We start from the raw sequence: 24106 nt of genomic DNA on the forward strand, positions 1-24106 counted from the left end.
TTTTTGCCATTTTCAAATTAATTTTGGCCATAAATGTCAGCACACTCCCCTCACGGACATTTAAGTTTGATCATAACAAGATAAAACCCAGACTTTGCATAAAATACTTCAGGGGCTCATTCGTATTTAAGACAATAGGGGGTTTTTGTTTACTTTTAAATTTTAGATTTTTTCATCCTCATTCAGAATGGGAGAATTATCCATGTGCCCTGGTCCAGGACCAGCTGTACCTCAGTCAGCTGCTGCACCTCACAGAGGTAGGTGAGGGTGGCACCGAACAGATGCCCCTATGGACAGATGGATGTCTCCTCTCCCAGTTTGCTTTCTAAACTGTACTGGCCTCATCCTGATGTCTGTGGTTTTAATGGTGTGACAGATGCTTTATCAGAGAAGTTCCCAGTAGCTGATCCAAGCCTCTGTGAGGATATCAGCAGTACCATGGGGGATGAAGGGGGCCAGCCACCAGGGTCAGTCAAGACGCGAGAAGATGGTGAATGTTAAAATGAATTTTTGCATTGAGGCACAGGAAAGTGTCCCTCATGGCTCAGTCAGTGGGGAAGGTCTTGCCTCCCTCCAGAGGATCATGGCAAATCTAATGCTGGATCAAGTGAGCTTATCTCCTGCACTACTTGTCCTCACCTTGGAGCAGCAGATCATAAATCCACCTGCTGTGACCTTCCTGTGGCAGACGCTGTGGTATCCATCGTGGACCCGTGGTAAGGCTGTATCTGTGCTGACTTCACCCTGTCCATCCCCATGGGCAGAGAAGAGATGCCTGTCTTACCTGGGATGGTACAACAGCAACTATGACCCTCAATTCTCTACCTGGAACACACACTGACGTGAGATTTATGGGCATCTCATTACTTTTGGGAGAGCTGAAGTCCAGATTGGGTCTCACACCCAATTACCTCATTTGTTTGCTGGCACCATGGAACAACATCTGAAGGGGCATTAGTTAAATTTTTATTTGCTCCACTCTGGTAAAGCAACTCCACAGCCTACACAGGTGCAGAGGTTAGCAGGGGACAGAAAAATATGGGTGAATAGACCCTTTCGAGGAAGGAGAAGAAAAATTAAAGCTTTGTTCGTGTGCCTCTGGTTTGGGTGACAGGCTACAAAAAATGAAAGCTGGGACTTTCAAAGGATGTTTTTGGACAGAGTAAATGTGCTTTGGTGGTTTTAATTTATTCACTCCTTTGAAAGTGGCAGCCAAAAATCTGCTTCCTACATTTGGTGTTGGCAAAGTGGAGAATTCTGCCGGTCACAGAGGCTGATTTGATACAGTCAGGAAAACTAAAGCATGAGAGAAAAGCCCCAAACTGAAGTGTTTGGGACAACCAGTATGTTTAGGGAAGATGCTCCATTTTCCTTGGAAGCTGATGCAGTTGATGAGCTGCCCCCCTCCACAGGTCTGCTCTTGCTACAACTTTATGAGGGATAAAACCCTATTTCCCATCAAACTTGGCTAATCTCACATCTCCATTTGCAGGAGTTAGACACTGTTTCAAGAAGCGTTAGTGTAGCTGAAAACACCCTTTTCCTCCATGTTTAAAGAGGTAATTTGACCCCTGGCTTCTGCCCCAGTATGAAGCAAGGTGTGAGGAAGAGGTGCCATAGGCTATGGGTCTAAACTTCCTGGTTAAATCAACTATGGACCAGCTGATCATCTGCAAAGAGACAACACAGCTCTGCCCAGCCTGTCAGTGCCACATCCAGCTGACACTCTTTGGATACAAATCTATCACCTGCTGCAGAGTTAGTCTGGATCTTTTTGTCCCAGGCAGTATTAAACATTAGATCTTGATGTCATCCCTCCCTAATGCTCAGGATAATAGCAGTGGGTCTAAAAGATTTATTTGGTTAGGCAAACAAAACAAAAAGAAAAAAGCGATTTAATGTGACAAAAACCTTCTGTCTCAACAAGGAAAACCACCCAAGGGTGAATGATGGGCCATTCCAACTAACTAAGACTGAAACTGTTCAATGCAATAATTTTGAAGTTGGTGAATTTTGGTTACCTGTAAACCCTGCATTTTTTGCAAGTTCATCTATCCCTCTCTCAGCCCTGAAGAGACTATAAAGCCCCTGCTTACACCTGCTCTGCCTCCAGCAATTCAGCATTTTTCACTTGCCACATTTTCACTTGATAACCTGTTTCTGAACTGAGGAATGAGAATAGAATTTGGTGAACAGAGATTTTTTTTCTAGACACAACTCGCATTAGTCAAGTTTTTTCAAAGAACCGTATACTTCACGGTAGATGAACACACCAGAAGTCCAACAAATTTTTTATTACTCTCTATTGTCAAACTTAGACCAAAATGCTCTCCAAAAAGAAAACCCCAAATTTTTTGGTAGAGTTTACACTTCACTGAAGATTAAAGAGGAAATAATATAAATCAAAAATCATCCTGTGAATTTGGCCTTTATTTTATCCCAGCCAGCAGCATTTGGCCAGTAATTTGTCCTCTTTAAACAAGTGCTATTAAAAAGTAAGCAAAAAATTCTTGCCTTACAGGAAGTGCTTAAACAGGAAATTCACCTTCAGATCATTTCCCAGCTGTTATAAAATTAGCTTTATCAGAGAAGGGAGAAGTGGAGCCGTGAAGTGCACAATCATTTCTCTTCCTTATAAACACCTTTAGGATGCTGACCCAAGAAGAGCAACTAGCTACCAGCTGAGTTTGGGACGATGGCTGATTGTAACTTTGACACTAGCTACTAAAATCAAGAAGGAAGGGGGAATAAAAGCAAAAGAGGTCACAGTTCTGTAACACTGACAGTAACACACAGGTGATGGGTTCTGTCAACATTATAAACTATATACAAGACAAAGTAGGACTCTTTCTTTCCCCAAAGAATGCAACAACAACAAAAAAGGTGAATATAACACAGTTGGCACCTTCTCACAGGGATGAGGACAGGGAGCTCCTCCTGAACAGTACAGGCTTAACTCGTGGCAATCCAGAGGACAGTTCATCTGTCTGAACATAAATCCTCTCCCCCTTCCTGCTTAAATATTTAGTGAAGACCAGGCCAGTAGCAATGTCTGATGCAATGGTGGTGCTAATAAGATGTTAATAAATGCAAAGTTTTTCCTGAAAGGGAGCACCTTACTCCAGGAAGAGATGGGGGTGCATGGGGATTCATGGGGTGACTCGTACAGTGCCAACCTCTGGCGCATCTTCTCGTGGGCAGTGGTAGTTCATCTGGCAGTCAGTTGGGTAGGGTGTCAAGCCCGAGGGACGCAGCGTGCTGCTTTGCCCGGAGCCTTAGGTTTTCAATACTCGTCGTTTTACTGTTCAGGCTCGGAAGGGAGCTGGACGCCTGCAGGATGGGTGAGGACCAGACCTGCTGAGCGTGGGAGAGTGACTGGTAATACGACTGACAGTGCAGAGAGCTCAGTGGCGCCATGTTGACGTTCATGCCCAAGTAGGGCATGGCAGACGGTGTCCCCATTTCAAAGGAGGAGTAATGGACCAAGTTGTTGGTGGCTGCCATGTGCTGGCGGAATTGCTCCTGCAGGCGGAAGAGGCTCAGGGGCGAGGAGGAGTAGGAGTGAGTCTGAGCCAGGCCACTGCTGGATGAAGGTGTCACAGTTGCGCTGATAGGGGACTCTGTAGCAGGAGACAGAGGGGATGGGGGTCATTCCCACAGGCTGGATGCAGCTGCTGATTTGCATCCAGTACAGTTTGGACAGTAGCACAGACTTCTCCCTTGCATTGGAGGGCAGATGAGAGGGGTTGTGATAGCTCATGAGAGCTAAATCTATGTCTGTTCCATACTTGGCACCTTACAGTACAGAAATGGGGCTGAGCTCTTTGCTATGGCTTTCCTAATGCTGCTGGGCACTGCTCTTCACAACATCTAACTTGAGCAGAAGATCTTTGCTCTTTCTGCAGTAGACATCATACCCTCTGTTGGTTCTGTTTAGTGTTAAGGACAAGAAGACAGTTGTGGGCAGCCTACCTGTGAGCATCCACACCATAGGGAATATGGGACTATACCCAACCACCGGCACCCCCCTAGAAAATACCAGATCTTTACACCAACCCCCCTGAAGATGCTGCCCCTTACCTGCTTTTGGGCTTGCCCTCTTGCAGTTCAAAGCCTTGCTGTCCACACCTGGGCTCTTGTCCACTTTAGCTTCATCCAAGGCGCTCTTAAACTCCTCCTCTCTGTCAGTCTGATCCTCAGGTGCTGACTCACTGGCTGACTGCTCTGACAGGGTTAGGTTGAGGTCTGTGCCAACCTCGCTGGGGAGGCTCTGGACCTTCTCGGTGTCCAGACTGGTAGCCTGGGTCTCCAGCACAGCTGGCTCTGTCTTGCCCTCACTGTGGTTCCCTTCACAGTCCTTCTGCTTCTGCAGCTGCTCTTTCTGCAGGCTACGCTGCTTCTTCCGGAATTTGGCTCTCCGGTTCTTGAACCAGACCTTCAGTGCCACAAACAGCAAGTGAAAAAGTGAGAATCCTGCCAAATTCAGCATCATTCAGCCTGGGAGCTTTAGGGGAACCCCAGGTAATGAGCTACTGCAAGCCCACTGTGCCCAAAGGTCATTCCACTTTGCTGGACCTTAGACCTCTACTTTTTTCAGTGCATCTACAAATAACATATAAAACATATTTTCAAAAATATCTAGCTTCTATGTTGATTTTCTATGACACTCCACAGCTGGTGGTTTTTGTGACTGAGTTTTCTTTTTTCTGAGTTTGTTAGGTAGTTTTGTTTAAACAGAATATCTTAAAGCTGTAACATCTGATGACATTACATTGGCTTGCACTCTGTTAGTTTTTAAAACCATTTGGTTATAAGTGTACCAAAACTATGGTGCCAACACTCAAAGTAAGTCATTACAGGCATAGGCTCTTATCTGGGAACTGAATTTAGGAAAGGAAAAAAGAATTCATACATTTTTTCAATGTAAATCAGTAAACATGGATTAGAAGAAACATATTTGCAAGTCTTGTTAGTGTTGTTCAGTTAGTTAGATAAGGAAACAACCATTTTTAGATTAAAATACCTTGATATTTATAGAAAAGAACTATTTTTTTCTATTACTTTTTCTCTTCACAGTGAGGAACTTGCTATTTGTCTTTTAAAGCCCAGGAATGCAAGAACCTCCTCACCAGTAGGTTACGAACTAGCACATTGCAGTAGTTGAAACTAAAAAAACCCCAACAAACAAAACCAAAAACCAAACCCAAACCTTGGCCTGAGATGTTACAAATATTGACACTGGTGGAAAGGAGCAGCTGGAATTACTTGAGTCTCTACTCTTCTGAGAAATCCAGAAAAGCCTTGCAAATAAATAAGTAGACTTCTGTTGTTGTTTCTAAAATTTCCCCCAAAGAAATGTAAAAGAACAAATGAAAACCAGTGTACACTTCAGACAATCCTAAATTTAAAAAATGTGTAAGTGGATTAAAAGTTTCTTTAACAGATGTATGAATTTGGATGATTTTAGCCTCCCTGCCCCGCCTTCAACAACTTTACTGCCCAAAATCTTTGGTTGCACTGGAAGAATCTTGAAAGGTCAAGCGAGCTGTCAACCCTTTGGGACCCCCACTATACTCTTTTAAATACCCCACTCACAAACAACAAAATATCAGTACCTGGACTCTGGCTTCAGGTAGGTTTGTGCACATAGCCAGCCGTTCTCTCATCACCACATCTGGGTAGTGAGTCTTTTGGAAGGTCTTCTCCAGTGCCTCCAACTGTTGGGCAGTGAAGGCTGTGCGACTTCGCCTTTGTTTGCGGTGCTGGGATCCATAACGTGCCTCCAAAATAATGTCTTGAAATGTACAGCCGTTGGAAGACAAGAAAAGTGGCCAATTTAATTATTGGAATTTGTATGCTGACAGTTGAATAAAGCACTTGCTGACATCAGAGAAAACTACAAAATATTTTTTTTTCATTGCTTTAGAGCTAATAAGACACATACACACATTTTGCTGGTTAATTGAGGTGTTTGAGGAGATAAAACCATGGCAGGGGGGTTGGAACTAAATGACATTTGAGGTCCCTTCCAAAGCAAACCATTTTATGATTCTTTGATTCTAGATGTCTATCCTGGGCAGAGAACCTCTTTCTATGACAGCTGTGGAAACTGCTGAGACTCCAGTGCTAAATTTGATTGAAATAAGTCAGTCTGCTCCAACATCACTGGGGCAGGACACACAGATGCCCAGATCCTACAACAGCGTAAGAATCTTTCATTATGAAACACAATTAAAAACTATGTGGGGAGATTCACCATTATACTTCTTTAGTATCTCGTATATAGCTCACTGTAGTCTTCAAGGCATGATACTGGAGAGTTGTTCTGGGCTTCACTTCAGCAAAGAATTTAATCTCATGTGCTTGTGTGCATCTAGATTTAAAGTAAGTGCTTTACTGAGCACAGACACTCTCCAGCATCTGGGGTGGAAAGACTAGCCAGGACCACATCCAGCCCCGCTGATTGCAAGCCCAGAGCTCATGTGCTGAGCTCCTCTCAGCAGAGCACCTACTCACAAGGTCTGACTTTGCAAACTGTGCTTGGAAAATTGAGGGCAGAGAAGAAATTCAGACTGGGGAAAATCTGAGGCAAACAGTAAAGGGCTTATTATTTTACCAGAGGCGTTATTATTGCACAACAGTTAGTGGGAGTAGAAAGATCTTAAATCAATGAAAATAAGTTACTTGAAAATGAAAAAAAAACTACCCTTTATTATGCAAGTTGGGACATGCTGTGCTACAGCCTTGGAATGAAACAGTTTGGCGAGAGGTTTGCTCTCAAAAAGGAACTACAGAAAGAGTAGTGTCTGGTATCATTTTTAATTCAGTTAAGAATGTGACTTCCAGTAGAAGAGAGGAATGAATATATGAGAAAACAACCTAACAGGGAGAAAAGTCAGCATTATCACATGCGGAGCCAGATGAAGGCTCTGGCTGCTGTTTATTTGTGCTTTTGTCACGAGCATCGTGACATGAATCTAAACAACAAAACAAAACCTGCTGTCAAGGCCAGCCCCAGCACCACACAGCCAGGTTCCAAATACATTGGCTAATGAGCGTAGCAAATCAGCTTTGCACCACTCAAACATTCCTCTTCCAAAACTTCCAGCTGTTTCATTCTAGGTCAGCATTCACAGTGCCTTTCTGGGAGATTGCCAGATCCATGTGGTTTTGGCAACATGGCAAAGATGTGATCAGCCTAAAGGTCTTCAACAATATAGTGTTGGTTGCATACAAGAGACTTCTGTGTTTGAGGCACTGGAGCTTCTCTGGGAGTTCAAACACTGGTGAAGCTGCCCCTTTGGAGGAAAAGGGACCATCCTTGAGGCATTCAGGCACAACTTACGGTGCAGCAGGCAAGGAGAAAGGATGTTGCAAGACAAGAAATGAAATGGAAGCTGCCCCAAAACATTTTAAAAAACATTTGTGTTTCAAGTACATAAAACAGGAGAAAGGGCACTAGTTAAACACCCTACCTGCAGGCTGGAATATTCCCGAATTTCTAGAGTAGAGGTTAGACCTACAAGCTCCCCAGAGGCAGCAGCTTATGCATTAAGTTTGGCCACTCCAATGAGAGTCAACCAGCAATTATTTTAATGTTTTAACTATGTTTTCAGGCTTTGTGTGAGAAGGAGAATATAAATTGCAGGTAAGGCTCTGCAGTTACAATCAGAAACCTCTGTTTTCTGACTTAAGGTCATTTGCTTTTGTGCTGCTTTATTCTGACTGTCCCTGGAAGGCAAATGAGATCTATAACCTGCACTGAAAGATATTCAGAAGTAACAGAATGTGAGGCAACTGCAAAGGAAACAGCTCATAGGTATATAATGCCTACCCTGCCACTGATAAGCAGACAAGGGAACCGTGGGATTTAATTTGGAAAGTCTTCCAGGTGGGTTATTAATTTTAAAGATAAGAGGTCAGGAAACCAATTGAATCTCCTGGTCAAGAATATGAGAATAGATTTTTTTATTCTTTTTTATCTTCCTCTGTTTTATCCTAGTCCTCCATGCTCTACTGTAAAAGATACAGGCAATCAAAAAAGTCTTTAAGAGATTCTTGCAGCTAGGAAAGGGGTAGCATGATATCCAACGTCTGCAAGGTACGTTGCAGAGTTCAGGGCCATGTACTGCCATCTGACCACCTATATACTGAAAAGGTAAGGAACGAAGGGATGGATGATCAGGACAAGGAAAGTGTCCACCTGTCATCACTCTTCAGCCCAGCAGTGAAGCCAGGATTAAGGCCAGGACTCTTTAATTCCACTTTGATTGTTTGTCAGTGAGGACAGTGGCTCCCTGCCCTGTCCTATGCTGCCCAAGAGACCCCGCAGCCACTGAGTGGTCTGAGGAACCTAGTTAAGGAGATCAGTACCAGCAGCTGGGTAAAGGAAGACTGCTGGCATGAAGATTTGACAGTCAGCTATGGTTCTCCAATCTGAAGAGTCCAAGACCTTTATCATCATGCCTTGGTGGACTACTCACCTGGAACATCTACATCCTTAGTTTAGCTTAGGCCCCTATCTATTAAATTTAGACCACTAAAGTTTTCTGGATATATAATTTTTTCCATCTACTCTAGGCGAGAAGATGTCACTCTACATATTTTTTTCCTATATCTTTTTTTCCTTTAATATCAGACAACTAGAAAGCTATCTTAGAACACAGACATATTTTCAGACTGTCAGGGAAGATTATTCATTCTGAAAGGGTTTCTAGAATCACATCTATACTAACTTTTTGCTCTAGCTTCCATGTCCTGGTTATCAGGTCTACTCTACCTCACTGCATCTAAGTCCAGACCAAAACAGTGATGTTGCAGCTGTTGATAACTTCCATTGCAGGAGATCGATGATCTCAGATAAGTCTGGATGTTTTGTGACAGACTGACATTTAGAGTAGATACATGTGCCCTACCATACCAAATATTATCAGGTCTCCAATTATTTTTGAACAATTCCCCCTACCAAATCATAAAATACTATTTGAACTTTGCAATTCCTTCTAATGGCAGCATTGATGCAGTGCTGTTACAATCATGGCTGAATATGGAAAACTAGCTCAGATGCTCTGGAACAGCGCTCCTGTCCCACTGTCCCACCATCAACAGTGTTGTGCAAATAACACTGTCTGGGTAAAGTCACATGTGACTTGTTTTGAGCCTAAAAAAGCTCTTTTATGGAAGGTGGCAGGACCTGCAGGGAAGTGTCACCTCTAGTCAAGGTCTAGGATCCCCAGGAAGAAATAGGTCAAGGTGAAATTCAAAGAAGATCCAAAAGAAGATCATTTCCCAGAGAGAAAGAATGGTTTGTAGGACAGCAGTGGAAAATAGCTGCATGATGGGATGACAGGATAAAACAAGCTACAGCCTGGGATGGCAGGGGATGGCTGTCAGGGGATGCAACATCTGGGCCCCGTAGTGGGGGAAGTCCAATTCACTGCATGCTCATGTAATTGTGCTCTTATTTACTAACAAGAAAGTAACATTTTCTGCTATTTTCTGTTAATCTTTTAAAACACATCTCAGTGTCTTTTTAATTCTCTCTTTTCAAATTCATATAGTGGGGCCACACCCTGGGCTTCCCAGGCATTGGAGGCCAGTCTGCAGCAAAGTGCAGTGGTTCTCTGACAGCAAGCACTGGAGTGCAAGTGTCACCAGCAGAGCTTGGCCACGTGGCCAGTATTGAGTAGCACACCATACCAACTGGCTGTGTCACACACCAACTTTCAAAGAGGAGTTTCACTCAATGCAAGCAACAAGCGTTTTGTTGTTCGGATGGTGGTTCCCCCCCCCCCCAGGGAACAGTGAAAGCCATGAATTGTTCTTACCAGCCAGTCTCTCTGCCAGGGTGAGGGCATGCACCGAGGGCCGGTAGTCCGGGGCATGCTGGGCTTGCTGAGCTGCCTGCTGGTGGAGGTTGTACATGGCACTCAGCGAGTTCATGGCGTGCAGGGAGTAGCCGTTCACTCCATAGTGCTGCATGGTGACATAAACCTGAAAAACATGCAAAAGAGAAACGGGCTTAGGAATGTGCTATTCCAGCATCCTGGTGTCTCAGCAGAGCTCTGGAAATGCTGAGCTCAAAATTAAACTGCTGTGTGCAAGGCTTATGTCCAAACTCTCAACTCCACCAGGCTCTGGGACAGGAATCAAAATACTTCCTATACAAACACTAGTCTGGCTTCCAAGCTTAAAGCCTGGCATCTGACTATATCCCACTCTAGATATGCTTATCAAAATATGGGAAATGATTTTTTTTTACATACTACAATAAAGTTTAATGTATTGCTGTGACTTCTAGTGAATTGACCTACCTTTATCCCTGGACTAGCTGGGATTTTTGTCCCTATCATTGCCTACAGTGGACTACTCCATAATCTCACTGCTGTAATGTCAAATAATCTTTCCTATTTGAAACCACACATGTATAATTTGTTTCCATTCATTTTTTAAGGTTCTTTTTAAGAAAACACAAATGATACAGAAAAGGAGAAAGAAAAAAAGCATATGGTTAAAAGAAAATAAATCTGTAGTGAAACAGCACCAAAAATGTTATGGTTAAAGAGGGAATAAGGTTTGCAATAAATACTGACATTTCATAGCTCTGTAGCAAGGAAATTATTTCAGAAAACTAATGGCTTTTTTTTTTCTAGTGTGGGCTCTGCATGAAACTTCAAGGTTTTTTCCCCTTACAGGCCATCTGTAAAAGTGAGCTAATATTGATCTCAAAAGCCGAATGATACTTCATTCATCCCTGTCGTAAACGACTGAGGGCCTCCAGGATGCCGTTTCTTCAGTTTGTAAGACATCAGAAAGGAAGTTGTGAAACATTAGCCACAAAATAAATTTTTTAAACCACCATTTACATCAGCAAGTCATCATCTGGAAAGTCAGTGCAATGAATGAATGTTCAGAGAAAGAGGCTCAGCTGGACTAACGTAAGGAAAGCAGATATCTTTTCTAGGCAGTCTCCTAGAAAACAATTTTAACATCGGAGGGAGGTGGTTTAACACCAATGGTTGGTTTTCAGGAGAAACCTGAGGTATTGAACAGCAAAAATTTGAAAGAAAAATTATCTGTTGTATTTTCTGTACTGAGAAAAGACCTTAATTTTTGCCTGTAGATGATTTATACCATGGAGAACAACTCGTGGTGAAGATGGAGAGATGGAAATGGGTTGGTCTCACTATCCTTCCTGCTCTGAACTCCCATTATCTCCACCTCAGTGTAGGAAGCACAGACTTGTGAATCAGCTGGCTGGTTCCTCCGGCTTTGGCCAGTGGGGTGGAGGTCTCAAAGCTTATTAAGTTCCTGCATGTTTCATGAAAACCATTTGAGGCCACAGAACCTATTAACTGCCCTGGGCTGCTGCCAGACCTCTGTCCTTAATAGATGCTCAAGAATCCACACCGGGGCTCAGCCTTGCCAGAAGATACGTGGGAGGCCAAGTGTCTTTGACTCCCAACTCACAGAAATGCCTGTTTTTCTATTCTAATCCCCCTTGCATGTTGTCAGTGGTATAGCAAGCTGGCATATTAAAGGAAAAATGAAGAGAGAGAGGAGGGGAATTTTCCTGTACTATTAAGTCTTCCAAGGACACTGCCAATGGTGTTGTGTCTGAAGCCCAGTGTTTCCACTGAAACAGTTGCTCCAGGAATATCTCAGCTTACTTGATTGTTAAAAGGTGAATTTATGTGTACATGTGTCTCTGAACAAACTCTTCTGGGTGGCCTAAAAGAAAGCACATCAAAAAAAGAAAAAAAAAAAGAAAAAGACTTAATTGAGATGGACTCAGAACAGGCGTCAATGTCTATCACAGCTTTGCTGGTAACTGCCTGGTGCACTGCAGTGCAGACCACAGGCAGAAGTTCCTACTCACTTGTGCAGCAAATGTATCATCCCAGATGCAGGATAAAAAATGAAGGAATTTACTGAGCGAGACTGTTCAGCCTAGTAAGCAAAGTTAACAGAGACCATAAACAGCTCCTGCTTAACTGTCAGCTCCAAGCTCACGCCAACCCCAATAAATTAAATATTTAAAAGACATCATGCAGCAATTTTTTTTAATGGAGAAAGCCATTCATCAAGCCACTGCTGTGTTTCACAAGCTGTCGAATAGTGCTTACACTGGTTAAAATAATCTTTATATTTCATTAAGCAACCAAATAAGCTGATCCTTTCCCACTGGCTGTATAGATGGTTTTAATTTTCAAAATCTGCAAATGCATCTTTTATGTCTCTGGGTGGCTGGAGGGCCTCAGGAACAGCCACAGCCAGGAGGAGGATGAGAGCAAAGTTTGAACTCCTGCTTTGTGGAAGAGTATGAGCTTGAGTGATCGATAAGCTGTGAGGGTAACACGGCATCCATCCTGAAAGAAAGAGGATGCCTCATCCTGATTTTGTGCATCAGAGATCATCACAAAGTTGGGAGCAGTGGAGAAAGAAGTTGGAGAAAAGAGATGAGGAAAGATGCAGGAAAACACAGGGGGTGCCTGGGGCTGGTACCTCCCTGGGGAAGATGGTTTCTTTCTGTGGCCATGAGGGGCCGTGCATCAGTAATTCTCCCATCTTCAGCATCACAAGACTTGCTCTCTCCCAGCTATCCACATTTTGCAGCACCAAGCTGAGAGGTCTCCTTGACATGCCCTGTACCAGACCCTCTTGCCATTCTGGCATTGCTACCTCAGTCCCAAGAATTCTCCTACAGCTTTTAACTCTCACTTATGTTTTCAATAAGGAAAACTCATGGAAGCCACGCCTATTTTTTTACCCCAGCCTGCAGACCTCTCAGACTGCAGGAGCTACATCCTGCTAAGATCCAGCCTCACAGGGAGGACACAGTATTCCCCTTAGCTTTAACTACTGCTGTCTATGAGAAATCCAGGTTTCTCCATTCCCTGCATTGTTTTAAGACCAGGTGATGTAGATCTCTGCCCATCCCAGACTACTCCAGAGAGCAGACCACTCCTTGTTAGGCTGCTGCTGTTCAATCTGATGCAAAACAATTTCCACATTTACCAACCAGGAACAAGAACCCTGTTATCCTGAAACAGACTGGGATAGCTCCAACCAACAACATGGCTCTCATCCATCCCTTCCCAACACTGGCCTCAAAAACCTCAGGTTCCCATAAAGTCATACAGCACAAGAGTGGTGTTATTTACTGTGCACCCCTTAATAGTGTGGTACACAGGGGAGACTGGGTTTTAATATTATCAGCTTTGGCTTTTCAATTTTTGTAACAGGCTCTAAGTTTTCTTATTTAACTGGTAACTAATTTTGTATAATTTTGCATGTAATTCTGTTCTGAAAGAAGATGTGAAGGGAGATCCATGCATTTCCTCACCAGGTGAAAACTCCAGTTCTGAGTTGCTTGTGCATGTGTGGAATTAAAACAGATCTGGGAAAAATAAAACATCTTTTTTAAAATGAGATACTGAAGTTATTTGAAAGGTCCCTTGCAACAAAGCTTCTGTATTTTCCCTTCTATCAGGAAAAAAAAAACAACACCAAAAAAAATCACAAAATTTACTCTGGAGCTTTAATAAGTGCACCCAAGAATTTGAGATCAGGGTCATTTTCTGGTTACTCTTGTCCTCATTTCACTATCTTACTCTCCCCATCAAAACATCATAATTCTGTACCTGGCTTCACTTGCCAGTCACACACAAAGTCTTTAGCAAAATCACAGAACTGACAAAACTCATGAATGGAGAAATGGATCTATCCATGCAGACTGCAAACTCAAGTGCCACTTGTGCTTGTCACAGAGCTCGTGCCAATGCTAGTGAGCTCATCCCCATCCCAAGCTGTTCTGAATGAGGGCATCCACAGCAGCTCCCTGTGCCAGTGCTGATCTGGAGGAAAAGTTTTAAACTGAGAAAGTGGGTTTGCTCCCCAGATCTATATTGAATTGAGATGGAGGAATTTTCTCCAATAGCTTATTCAGGCCAGTTCTCCCAGGTAGAAGCAAAAAAATGCCCAGGACAAGATATTTTCCTATCTCAAGCAAACTGTTGGGTGAGATGTGTTTGAGACTGAATGTAGGACTTGAAGCTTTGCAGGGGCTTTGGGCTGTTTTCTCTTTACCCTTCAGCTGGTCCCTCTAAACAGTGAATCATCCCAAAGTCAAAGAAGTACTGAGACTAAATTCATTGCTGCACAAAATGCTCAGATGTCATCATGAAGTATGGGGTAATAAAACCTGTAAGTTAAAAATACTGATTTTTTCCGCAAGAACTCATGAAGAGGATAGCAGTCTGCTTTTTACTGGTGGGCACTGTGGGATGGTGTTAGCTTACCAACTCATCAAAGCTGTCCCGATATTGGGAAGGTTGGTGACAGTGGGGTGGGATTGTGTATGATGATTTCTTTATGTGGGAAATAAGCTGTACAAAAGAAGTTAAATCTGGACTTTGGAAAGTCATTATCAGAAAGAAATTTCAACACTATAGTTCATTATTTGAAAAGAGAGATTCACCACAGATGCATCTGAAGTTTGGAAGAGCTCAGCACAGCCTCGGATCTGTGCCCTATGCAAGGCACATCTTGAGCATGGGAAAAGTATCAGTTAAAAACCCCCAACAAACTTGAAATAAAAGTCTGGTGCTCTTCATTGGTGTTCAGGGCCCTACAGGTGACAGAAAGAACCAGAAGCAGCCCTGTCAGATAAAAGGAAAATAGTGGTTCTGAGCTGAGCAAGTACTAAGGTGGTACAAATCACTACCTCTGTTTATGCAAAGCACAGGAACTCATTGCTCATTATTAACAGGTAATAACAGTAAATGGTTTGTGCTACAAGATTCCATCCCCCTTATTACCCCTGGCAATAAACATCATCAAAAATAAAATCACAACAAAATATCTACCCCTCTCTCCTGAAGCTGTTCTGCATTATGATTTTATGCTGTAATTCCTTATTCGGAAACACTTTACATCAGCAAGATAAATAATGAATCTCTGACTGTGTATCTCACATTCTAGGAAAGCAGGCTCACTCTATATCAAGATGTTGGGTTTATATGTATTTGGTACTAAATGAATTACATACCTGGGGGGTTATGAATAAATGATCCTTTCAAGATCATTCAATTTTTTTTCATATATCCCTAAATCTTTTAGATATATAAGGGTCAAAAATCACATAAGATAATAACCAACCTGTTATAAATCAGTTTTGTTCCTCACGTGAGATTACCAAATGTCTAAGGAAACAATTTCACCTTTCTAGTGGATGAAATATAAATAATTTGAAACACTGCAACACATCATAGTTTCTCATTCAAACGTCAAAGTCTGAGAGCAACATGCACCATAAAAAAAGACTTCCAAAGGGCTTTTCTTGTAACTGAAATAAAGGAATTGAGAACAGCTCTCAAAAAAATTCCCCAGACTCCACATTTCTAATCTTCTTGCAATATTTTTACACCTGTGTAAATCCCTGAATTTAAATGGAGTTAGTTTCTTAGTGCAGGCAGAGATCTTAATTAGACTGGATCCGGTTAAACAAGTTGCAACCCACTGAAAGCAAAACCTGACCAATCGCACCAGTTCTTGAGGCTCATGTTCAGCTATTACTCGTGACCTTTGTATAAATAAAGGGATCTTTTTCTTAAAACTAGGAGTATTGCTAGCAGCTGAAATTTGGAAATACTTCTAGCTAGAGACAGCATCACAGTTTCAGGGTAGACCTTGTCAAATAATTGCCTCTGTTGAGGCTGTGCTGCTGATGAGCACAGCAGCTCTATTTGTAATGCACATCTATTTGTAGCAGAAGCACTTTAAGATAGTTGTGAGTTATGTAAAACAAACCGCAGAGCATCCTGCTGAGAAAAGTTTTACTGTAGAACTCTACAAACTCTGACACCAGGTTGTGAGCAGTTGAGACAGTGGGCTCTGGCTAACAGACTTAACTCTCATCAGCTGCTGCGATTTTTATTTAAGCCTTTGCGAAATCATCATTTTCCCCAAAAAGCCCCAGATAACAAAACTGGGTGATTCACTAGACGGTTCCAGCCTAAAGACTTTCTGGTGCCTCTGTTTGCAGAGGCATTCTTCAGAGAGGCAGTCTCACTATGTCCAAAATAAAATAACATAAAGACATTCTTAAAGTTTCTACTTTGGGTGAGGGATAAATTTTAGGGCTTGGAGCCCAGCACTTTGCAGTGTTGAGCCAAGACTGGTATCGTTAAACATCACTGTGGTGCTAAATCCATTGCTTGTCGTAATTTACACAAGACAATCAGTGCTTACAGATCAAACTAGAACAAACCTCCCTTCCCTCCTTCAGAGCAGCACTCAAGCCTCAGGAAAAGCTCTTAGAATTTATATTGAAGTAAAGCATTTTCCTGGTTGAATAGGAAAAGCTCTTAACACGAGCATCACTGACTCTAGTTTCTCATCTCATTCTGCTTCCAGCTCAGTCAGCAACAGCAACAACAAAAATAATGCATTTAAGATTTCTTATGATTAATAACACAGTGGAAAACTGAACCCTACAGCCCAGCTCAGTCAACATTGCTGCTGCACACTCCACATCCATGGATGAGAAATGCAGTAGCATCCCACTGCAGGCAGGCTTGCACGTACTTGTGCTGCCCAGCTGCTCTCACTCTCCAGACCTTACAGCATCTCTGCCTCCAGCCTGCCCTGACTTCAGGGCTTGAAATACTCTAAAAGCACTCTGCAATCAAACTACTGAATTCACAAACAGCTTAAAGGGTTTATCTTGGGTGTTTATAAGGAGAAAGTACTTTTCTCTCCTGCCCCTTCCAAAACAAGCATGGTTTTGGTTTAGCTGTATTTGCACATGGTTTGTCTGGCTCAGCCCTTCCTCTCACTTTTGTTAAAATGGCTCTGCTTGAGAAGCATCATTTTGTTTTCCCTAATGCTGGCAAAGGGAATTTTCAATCCAGACTTCCCAAACTCTGCCCTTCCCCATGGCTGCTGGAAGCATAAGGGTGGCTCACTGCTTTCCCTCTGCCCCCAAAACAGCTTTTGCCTGTAGCCTATTTGACTGCAGATTGCTTCCATGAGCAAACTGGCCAGCTTGAACACAGCTTCTTGGGGCTGCTCTGCTGGGGGTTCAGGAACCTTCACTGTCCCTGGAAGATGGAGCAATATCCTGGAGGATTTTACCCATGATATAATCTTGTCAAAATATGTTTTAAAGCCTATGACATTTACTGACAATGACCTCCATCTGTCCTGAGCACCACGACCGTGATGCTGATCTTACAATCTAGTCCTGAGCCCTAACAAGGGAGAGCAGACACTGCAAGAAGCGTTTGCAGCCCTGACAGGTAAGTTCTGTAAAGATTTGCTGAGACAGTTAAAGACATTCTTAGTTCTGCTCCTGCTCTTCTCAGGTGCTACAAGCCTGGAAGCCAGGCTGGCCGAAGGGAATGTGTGCTTGCTCTAGGCACTCCCAGGGCAGTGCCTCAGCTGAGATGTTGGTCTTCAAGGGCAGCAACTGGGATGAGGCATGGAGGAGTGGTGATTTCTTCACGCACCATCACTATTTCAGGAAACTCCGAGTGTTAAGCTGAAAGCAGTTAGGTACTCACACAAGGAAGAGAGCAATGTGTCTTTGTAAAAGGCAGTGGTTTGTGCTGCTGTGTTGGAGTTTAACCCAGCTGGGTCAAAACTATTTTCTTAAATGCTCTTTCAGATGTTTAGTTGAAATGCTATGAGGCTGTGACACCAACTGCAATTCTGTTTGAAGGTGATTTTGAGAACTATAAAGAACAAGCAAATTTTGAAGGCAAAAGAAGCTGAGAGTGTGAACCTAGGCTGTTTCTGCAAGTTCAGGTGGGGCTAGGGCAGGGGAAAACTTGTGCCGCCTTTTAACAGGGCCATGAACTGCAGTTAGCAGCAGCATTGCCAGGGCCTGGGGAACACAACTTCCTTTCCCATAAGCATTTGGATCCATACACCAAATTAAGTGCGACTGCCAAGGTAAGCAATATATTTTGGCCACCAGCAGGTAATCTGTGCTTCAAAGAGCTGCGTGCTGTAAAGCAGGCAGAGCAGCTAAACGTCCTCTGGGTTTTGCAGGGAGAGGTGGAGTCCTTCAGCAGAAGCATGTTTACCCACCTTGGGCTAGGAGCTGCTGCCTGCTGGCTCCCCACGGTGCTGAAGACATCAGGTTTCCACAGGTCTCTTTTGGGTAGCATTTTCTGCCCAGCAAGATCCAACAGCTCGTCTGCCCCAGTGCAATAGTTACTTTTTCTTTGGAAGACCCTAGTGGAGTTCCCAAGCATCGCCCCCACAATTTCAGTTTTAGAGCAACATTTTTCAAGTCATTATTTGCTCTGGTCATACAGAGGCTAAAGTCGGTCCTAAGAGAGCTGTGCCAGGAGCTACCAGGAAGAAATCACATTTATATTGTCTTCTACCTACAACTGCTAGCTGTAAAACCCCATTTCCCACCCTTTGAAGAACTGCTGGTCCGTTCTAATACCAACCCTGCTCCAAGATCTTGCACAGACTCTCTTCTTCTCAGGAGCTAAATCTGCACCAGAGCTGCTTTGGAAAATATAAGGAGTCTGATCCAAAACTTAATGAAGTCAAAAGAGAAAAAATAAATAAGCAGTTTCAATAGCTCTTAAGAGTGGAATAAATTAGTGGGTCCCAGGGCTTAGCTGGTGCACCATAAATTAATTTCTGAACATTTAGCTACAATTCCGAATTCACCCTATTCAGAACAAGTGTATTTTTATGGAAATTCCCTCAAAGGAGGTTAGCTTATCAGTAGCTGTATAGGACTGGAAAAAAATATATTATACATAGATTATATATATTTATATATATGTGCAAAATCACTGAAGTCTTAGAAAACATGGACTCATTCTAGCTAAAGGGTTTACCCATAGCATCACCAGTACAACCAGTAGGCACACACATCAAAAGAGCTGGATCTTCTCTACAGTACCTTTGTTTTGGCAGGAGTGGCTATGATAATGACAGAGGAGAAAGAAGCTGTTCACCCCGGCTTCTTTTCATGCAATTTCCCGCTTTCTCCATAAAGCCTTCTTTTAAAGCATAAAGACATTGGGAACAAAACCCACTGTAGTCACTCCCTCTACAACTATATTGTGCAAAACTTGCCTGGCCAGCTTGCCCCCTCTCTGATCTTTGGGAAGCTCCTCTGGCTCTATTTCTTTATTGCAGTCAGTGACACTGGCACTGAGGAGAAACAACATCTGCACCAACTCCATGAAACAGAGCTGCGCCTTTGGATATGGCAATAAGATCACACTGCAGGTGCCTGCTCATATGTGTTAACATGAAGAGAATCTCACATTTAGGCAGCAAGATCTCTGAATTAGCAGGAAAAGCTAGAAAGCTGATCTAAACTGGTTTTCTGTGTACTGATCATGCAATTTTTGCATGATTATGTTGGTGTAATTTAATACAACCTTTCATCAGTTGTGGAGTAACTCAGGGTTGAAGTCACCCTTACACTTTCAGGAATTTTGTGCCCATTACAGTTCTTAGAATGGAAAGACTGAACTTAAAAACATGATCCGAAAGCCAAAGGGTTATAGGTCCAAGTCTCTCTAGCTGAGGCAAACAAGGCAGCAGGACTGAGTTGCATCAACTTACTTAGGGGTGAAAAGTGAACATGGAAGGGAAGACAGTCAGCGTGCCAATTCTGATATGTGGTTTAGAGAAACACAGATTCACTCTCTGCCTGCCAGTGCACTGGCAGTGTGGGCCAGGGAGGGTGTAAAACCTCCACTGCCTAGGGTGAGCCCCACGCTGCTCTCCATAGGACAGACAGGGCAGAGGGGCAGTCTCATCTGCACTAGGGCACCCCTTGGGGCTCAGCCTTTCCCCGTCATCAAGAACACGACTCACATCCTCACCTCACGTAGGTGGGTGAAGAACCCAGCAAGAGCAGTTGTCCACGGTTTGGAAACTCAAGGAAGGGAGGGAACAAAAAGCAACAGAAATTGCTTGAAAAACTGGGAAATGTGGGTACTGGGGGTTACCCCTGCAGAACACACCACACTGAACCCCAGGCAAGCTGAGATGCAGCCGGCGGGTCCCACGACCGGAGGACGGTCCCACCCGAGCCAGCTACGAGCGGATTTCGCTTCTCGTTTGCTTTGTATTCCATGCTGAGGTGAGGGAGAGAGAAGGGGAAAAAAACCCAACCCAAAACAATCAACCCTCCAGTCCTGCCTTTGGGGAAGCGGGAGGCTACTTCTGACAAAACTGTTATCCATTAACATCCAATTATCACTTGGTCCAAGCCATTAATTATAAATCAGCCTCCTAATTGGGATAATTAGCTCTCAGCTACTTAATGTAGTATGACTGATGCGTTTGGAAAGAAGGTAATCAGTCCATTTGTTTAGCGTTAGGCGAACAAATCCAACTCTCATGGTTTAATTTCAGCAGCAGCCTTTCCACCCTCTCACCCCCCTCCCGGCCCACCATCAGCATTCAAAGCTCATTGCACTCTATTAATTGTTTGGGAATCACGGCGGGGGTGGGCACACGTATCTCCGCGGGGCTTTAGAGAGGGCAGCCCCCAGCCCGCGGATGCGACCGGACTCGCCACTCCCTCAAGGGGGAATCGCTGGGGTTTTGGGGAGGGGGTTAATTAGAGGGGATGGGTTTGAACCTGAGCGCGCCCCTTGTTTGCGGTCGTTCCGGCGGAGCGAGGGGTTCCGCGCCCCGCAGCCCCACGCATCCTCTCGCCACTTCGGCCGTGCCTCGCTTCTAAAAACCACTTCAGGGAGAGCGGAACAACTTTCCTTTTAATTTTTTTCCTTCTTCTTTCCCCACACTTCCCCTGGATGTCTCATTAATGCCGGCTGCTCGGCGAGCCACTGATAGCTGCGGGACATGATTAGATATTTATTACTGTCATTTACATGGAAAACTTGAGCTAACCAAGTGGAACTGGAGGGGGCCGCCGGAGGGGACGGGATGAGGCAGAGCGCGGACATTTCTTTTTCCCCGGCGCTGAAAGCGGAGCCAGAATGCGGGACACAGCCGGAGCGCGGTCGGCTGGAGCAGAGGATGCGGGAGAAACGCCGCAAAGCCCCCATCCAGGAACGAGAGTGTTGACTCGAGCCCTTCTCGGGTGTCGAGCTTCAGTACCACTTCTCTCCGCCCGCGTTTCGTTTCGAAAGGGATCGGGCAGCGCTCGGTACGGGCATCCTACCGGGAAACGGGGGATGTTGCTCCCTCCCTTTCTGCTGACGGCCTCGTCGAGGCGACTTTCGGGGACACCAAGGTCCCGTCCCAGGATGCGCTGACCCCTTTTCCCCCGCAGGCGCCCGAGGTCTACGACTGGAAATTAATGGCAACTGCACCCGCGAAAGCCGCCGACCGCGGGGACCAGAGGTCTCCCAACGGGGTGCTTCTTGCCCCTTCTCAAATTAAGGGACAGCCATAGCAAGTCCCACAGTCAAACCCCATTTCCATCGGAGGAGAAGCTTCTCCGAGGGCCTTGCATTGGACTAGAGGAGTCCATGGATCCGGTCACCCCAGCTCTCTCCTTGTCCCCTACAAGAGGGGCGAGTCCCGTGTGCCCGGGGCAGCCAGCACCGAGTGGGGACGCGGACTTTTTTCCGCTCAAGTGCTGGCCGCTGCGGAGCACAACCCACCACCCTTCCCTATCTGTTATCCCATGGCCCGAGGGGCGACTCTGGCGGAGATGTATGAGATCTCTTGCGGTAAAAATATGCATGCGGATCCCCATTTGGTTAGCCCTCTAATGGAGGTGTAAATAGGTTTCGACTTCGAAGCGCTTAATTTATCAAGAAGGGTTGACACGGCAGGTCCGGGATTTATAAACCCCTTAAAGAGGGAGAGAGGCCGGGGGAGAGTCCTCCCTCCTCCCCCCGCCTCGCTCCTTACAGGCGAGTCCCCCTTCCCATTTTGCCGTCTAACCTCGCAAAGGGGTGATGTGGGGGTGTGATTTGTTTTAGAAAGGCTTCCTAGCGCTGCCGGAGTCTTGTTCTCCCTTTCCGTCCCTTCCTTACTCAACTTGCAGACTCATGAGAAAGACAAACCCCCGGAGCCAGCCCCAGCAGGGGCATCACCAGCCGGCCCCGCTCCCGGCCCCGCTCCGGGGAGTTTCTGCTCTCGGCAGCTCTCACCAGGCTGTGCAACTTACTAAAACATCATTATGTAAATGAAGGAAAGTTGCACTCTTCCCCGCACAGTGCCAGGCAGACGGAGGGATGCGCGTCCCCCACAATTCAATGAACAGGGTTGCACCCTCTCATTCCTGGCAGCTGCCTAAACCCTGCACCGAAGCGAGACCAGGGGCTGGGATTTGGGGTCAGTCTGAAACGAGACTCTGGGCTAGTAGTGTGGTTCGGGTTTGTTGGGGTTTTTTTGTTTGTTTTTGTTTGTTGTTGGGTTTTTTTTGGAAGCGTGGTATACTCCAAATAAAGGAAAAAAAACACAAACAAAAAAGTGGGGACAAGGAGGGGATGGGATTTGTTCTGGGTAACAGGCTAGGCTTCCCCTCCTCGGCGGTGCGCTCATCCCCTCCGCCAGCCGCAGATTCTCCCCCGGAGAGGTTCCCCCGTCTCGCAGGCAAGCCCCGAACTCCCCTTATTTCTCCCTCGCCATCCCCAGCCCACCCGGAACGGCGCTACCCGGGGTGCGGGGGAGGGGGGGGGTTCTTACCTGGGGCGGTGGGGCAGCCTCTCCACCCGCCGTGGGACCGATGACACGCGTGGGAGCGCGGCGCTGCGCCCCGGCCCGCCCTACTCCATCCGCCCGCGCTGGCTGAGCGCTGCCTGCGCGCCCGGCGGAGCTGCCATCTACCGGGAGTCAGCATTGGAGAAGGATTTTTAAAAGGAGCTTCATAGCGACCCGGGAGCTACCCAGCAAGATTTTCAATGGTCCTCCACCCTGTCAATCAAAACGGGGCTGCTGGTACACCCCCCCCCCCCGCCCCCCCAACACTTCTTACCAGTCATTTACTTCAAGCCGAGGTGTAAACGCCTAATTAAATCCCTGGGAGCGGATGGGATGCCAGTGGAGGGAGGAGGGCTAGACTCCAGGACTGGAGAGGGGCGGTGATGAGGTCCGTAAGGCACAGGGAAGGCAACCCCTGCCTCTCCCCGCGCTCCCCGCTAGGACCACGCTGGAGCAGATTCTGAAGTTTCCCTCTCCCTCAACGGCCCCTGGGTGGTGATGCTGGTGGGGATAATCTCCCAACCTTAATTACAGAGACGCTGCGGCCCCCCACCCGCCTCCCGGCTGCCCCGCTGCCCCAGCCCAGATTGCTGCCCCTCTCAGCTACTCTTTAAAATGGGGTTGAAGGAGGGGAACGGGGGAACAGACAGGGACATAACACGGAGAGATAAAATTAGGAGCCATGGAAGCACCCAAGAGGAGCGTGGGATGGTGGATCCGCTGCTGCCCACACCGTTGGGGAAGCTCCACTCCGGCAGCGCTCGGGCGGCCCTGCGGGGACGGGAAGGCCAGGGAAGGCAGAGAGAGGGGCAAGGGGGGAATCCGCGGGAGTTCGACGGGGAAGGAACGAGCAGTTAAAGGGTCTTTCCTCTTATGATTTTTTTAAATACTTTTCCCCGAATTACTTTGTTTTTCCAGTGTGTAAAAAGAGGAGAACCGGCTTTTAAATTTCTTGTATTTCCTTTTGTTGCCCTCTTTCCTGCGGGGTTTTCGCAGGTACGTTCCTGTCCAGTGGCCGGGCTGGTTATCTGGCAGAACTCACTAACTGGAGCGGTAGTTGTGTTTGCTTTTCAGCTTTGCCATGCCTTCGCAGCAGAAAGAGCAGTTTAAAGCCTTTAGAGAGATTGGTAATAGATGCCAGCTCCTTGCCTTTAGATTCTCTCCCAGCCCAGGAGGATTTAGGATGGGATTGGGAGACGAGACGCCATTTCAGGCTCCAAAACACCCTGTTTTAAAATGACTGCGGGTAAGAGGATTAAAACAATAATACCCTTCTCTTCTTGAAGGTTTTTTTTCCTCTCTCCCTCCTATAGAAAAGATTTCTTCTCCCAGAGCAAAACCGTTTAGACAGGAATTAAGGGAACAAGAAAGAATAAGGGGATGGGGGGGGAGAGGACCTTTTAATTTGAGCTTGATATTTTGTACAAATTGTGAC

General features: G+C 45.4%; 1 protein-coding gene across 1 annotated transcript; it reads right to left on the reverse strand.

Moving 5' to 3' along the window:
- Positions 1–3219: 3219 nt before the first annotated feature.
- DMBX1 (diencephalon/mesencephalon homeobox 1) lies at positions 3220–22810 on the reverse strand. The gene is given in 6 exon segments (XM_071565288.1): positions 3220–3620; positions 4081–4435; positions 5616–5794; positions 9828–9993; positions 22657–22711; positions 22713–22810. Coding segments are annotated over 6 exon segments (1254 nt in total).
- Between the last annotated feature and the right edge of the window lie 1296 nt (positions 22811–24106).

This window comes from Pithys albifrons, chromosome 10 (assembly GCF_047495875.1).
Source record: "Pithys albifrons albifrons isolate INPA30051 chromosome 10, PitAlb_v1, whole genome shotgun sequence".
Classification (NCBI taxonomy): Eukaryota; Metazoa; Chordata; class Aves; order Passeriformes; family Thamnophilidae; genus Pithys; species Pithys albifrons.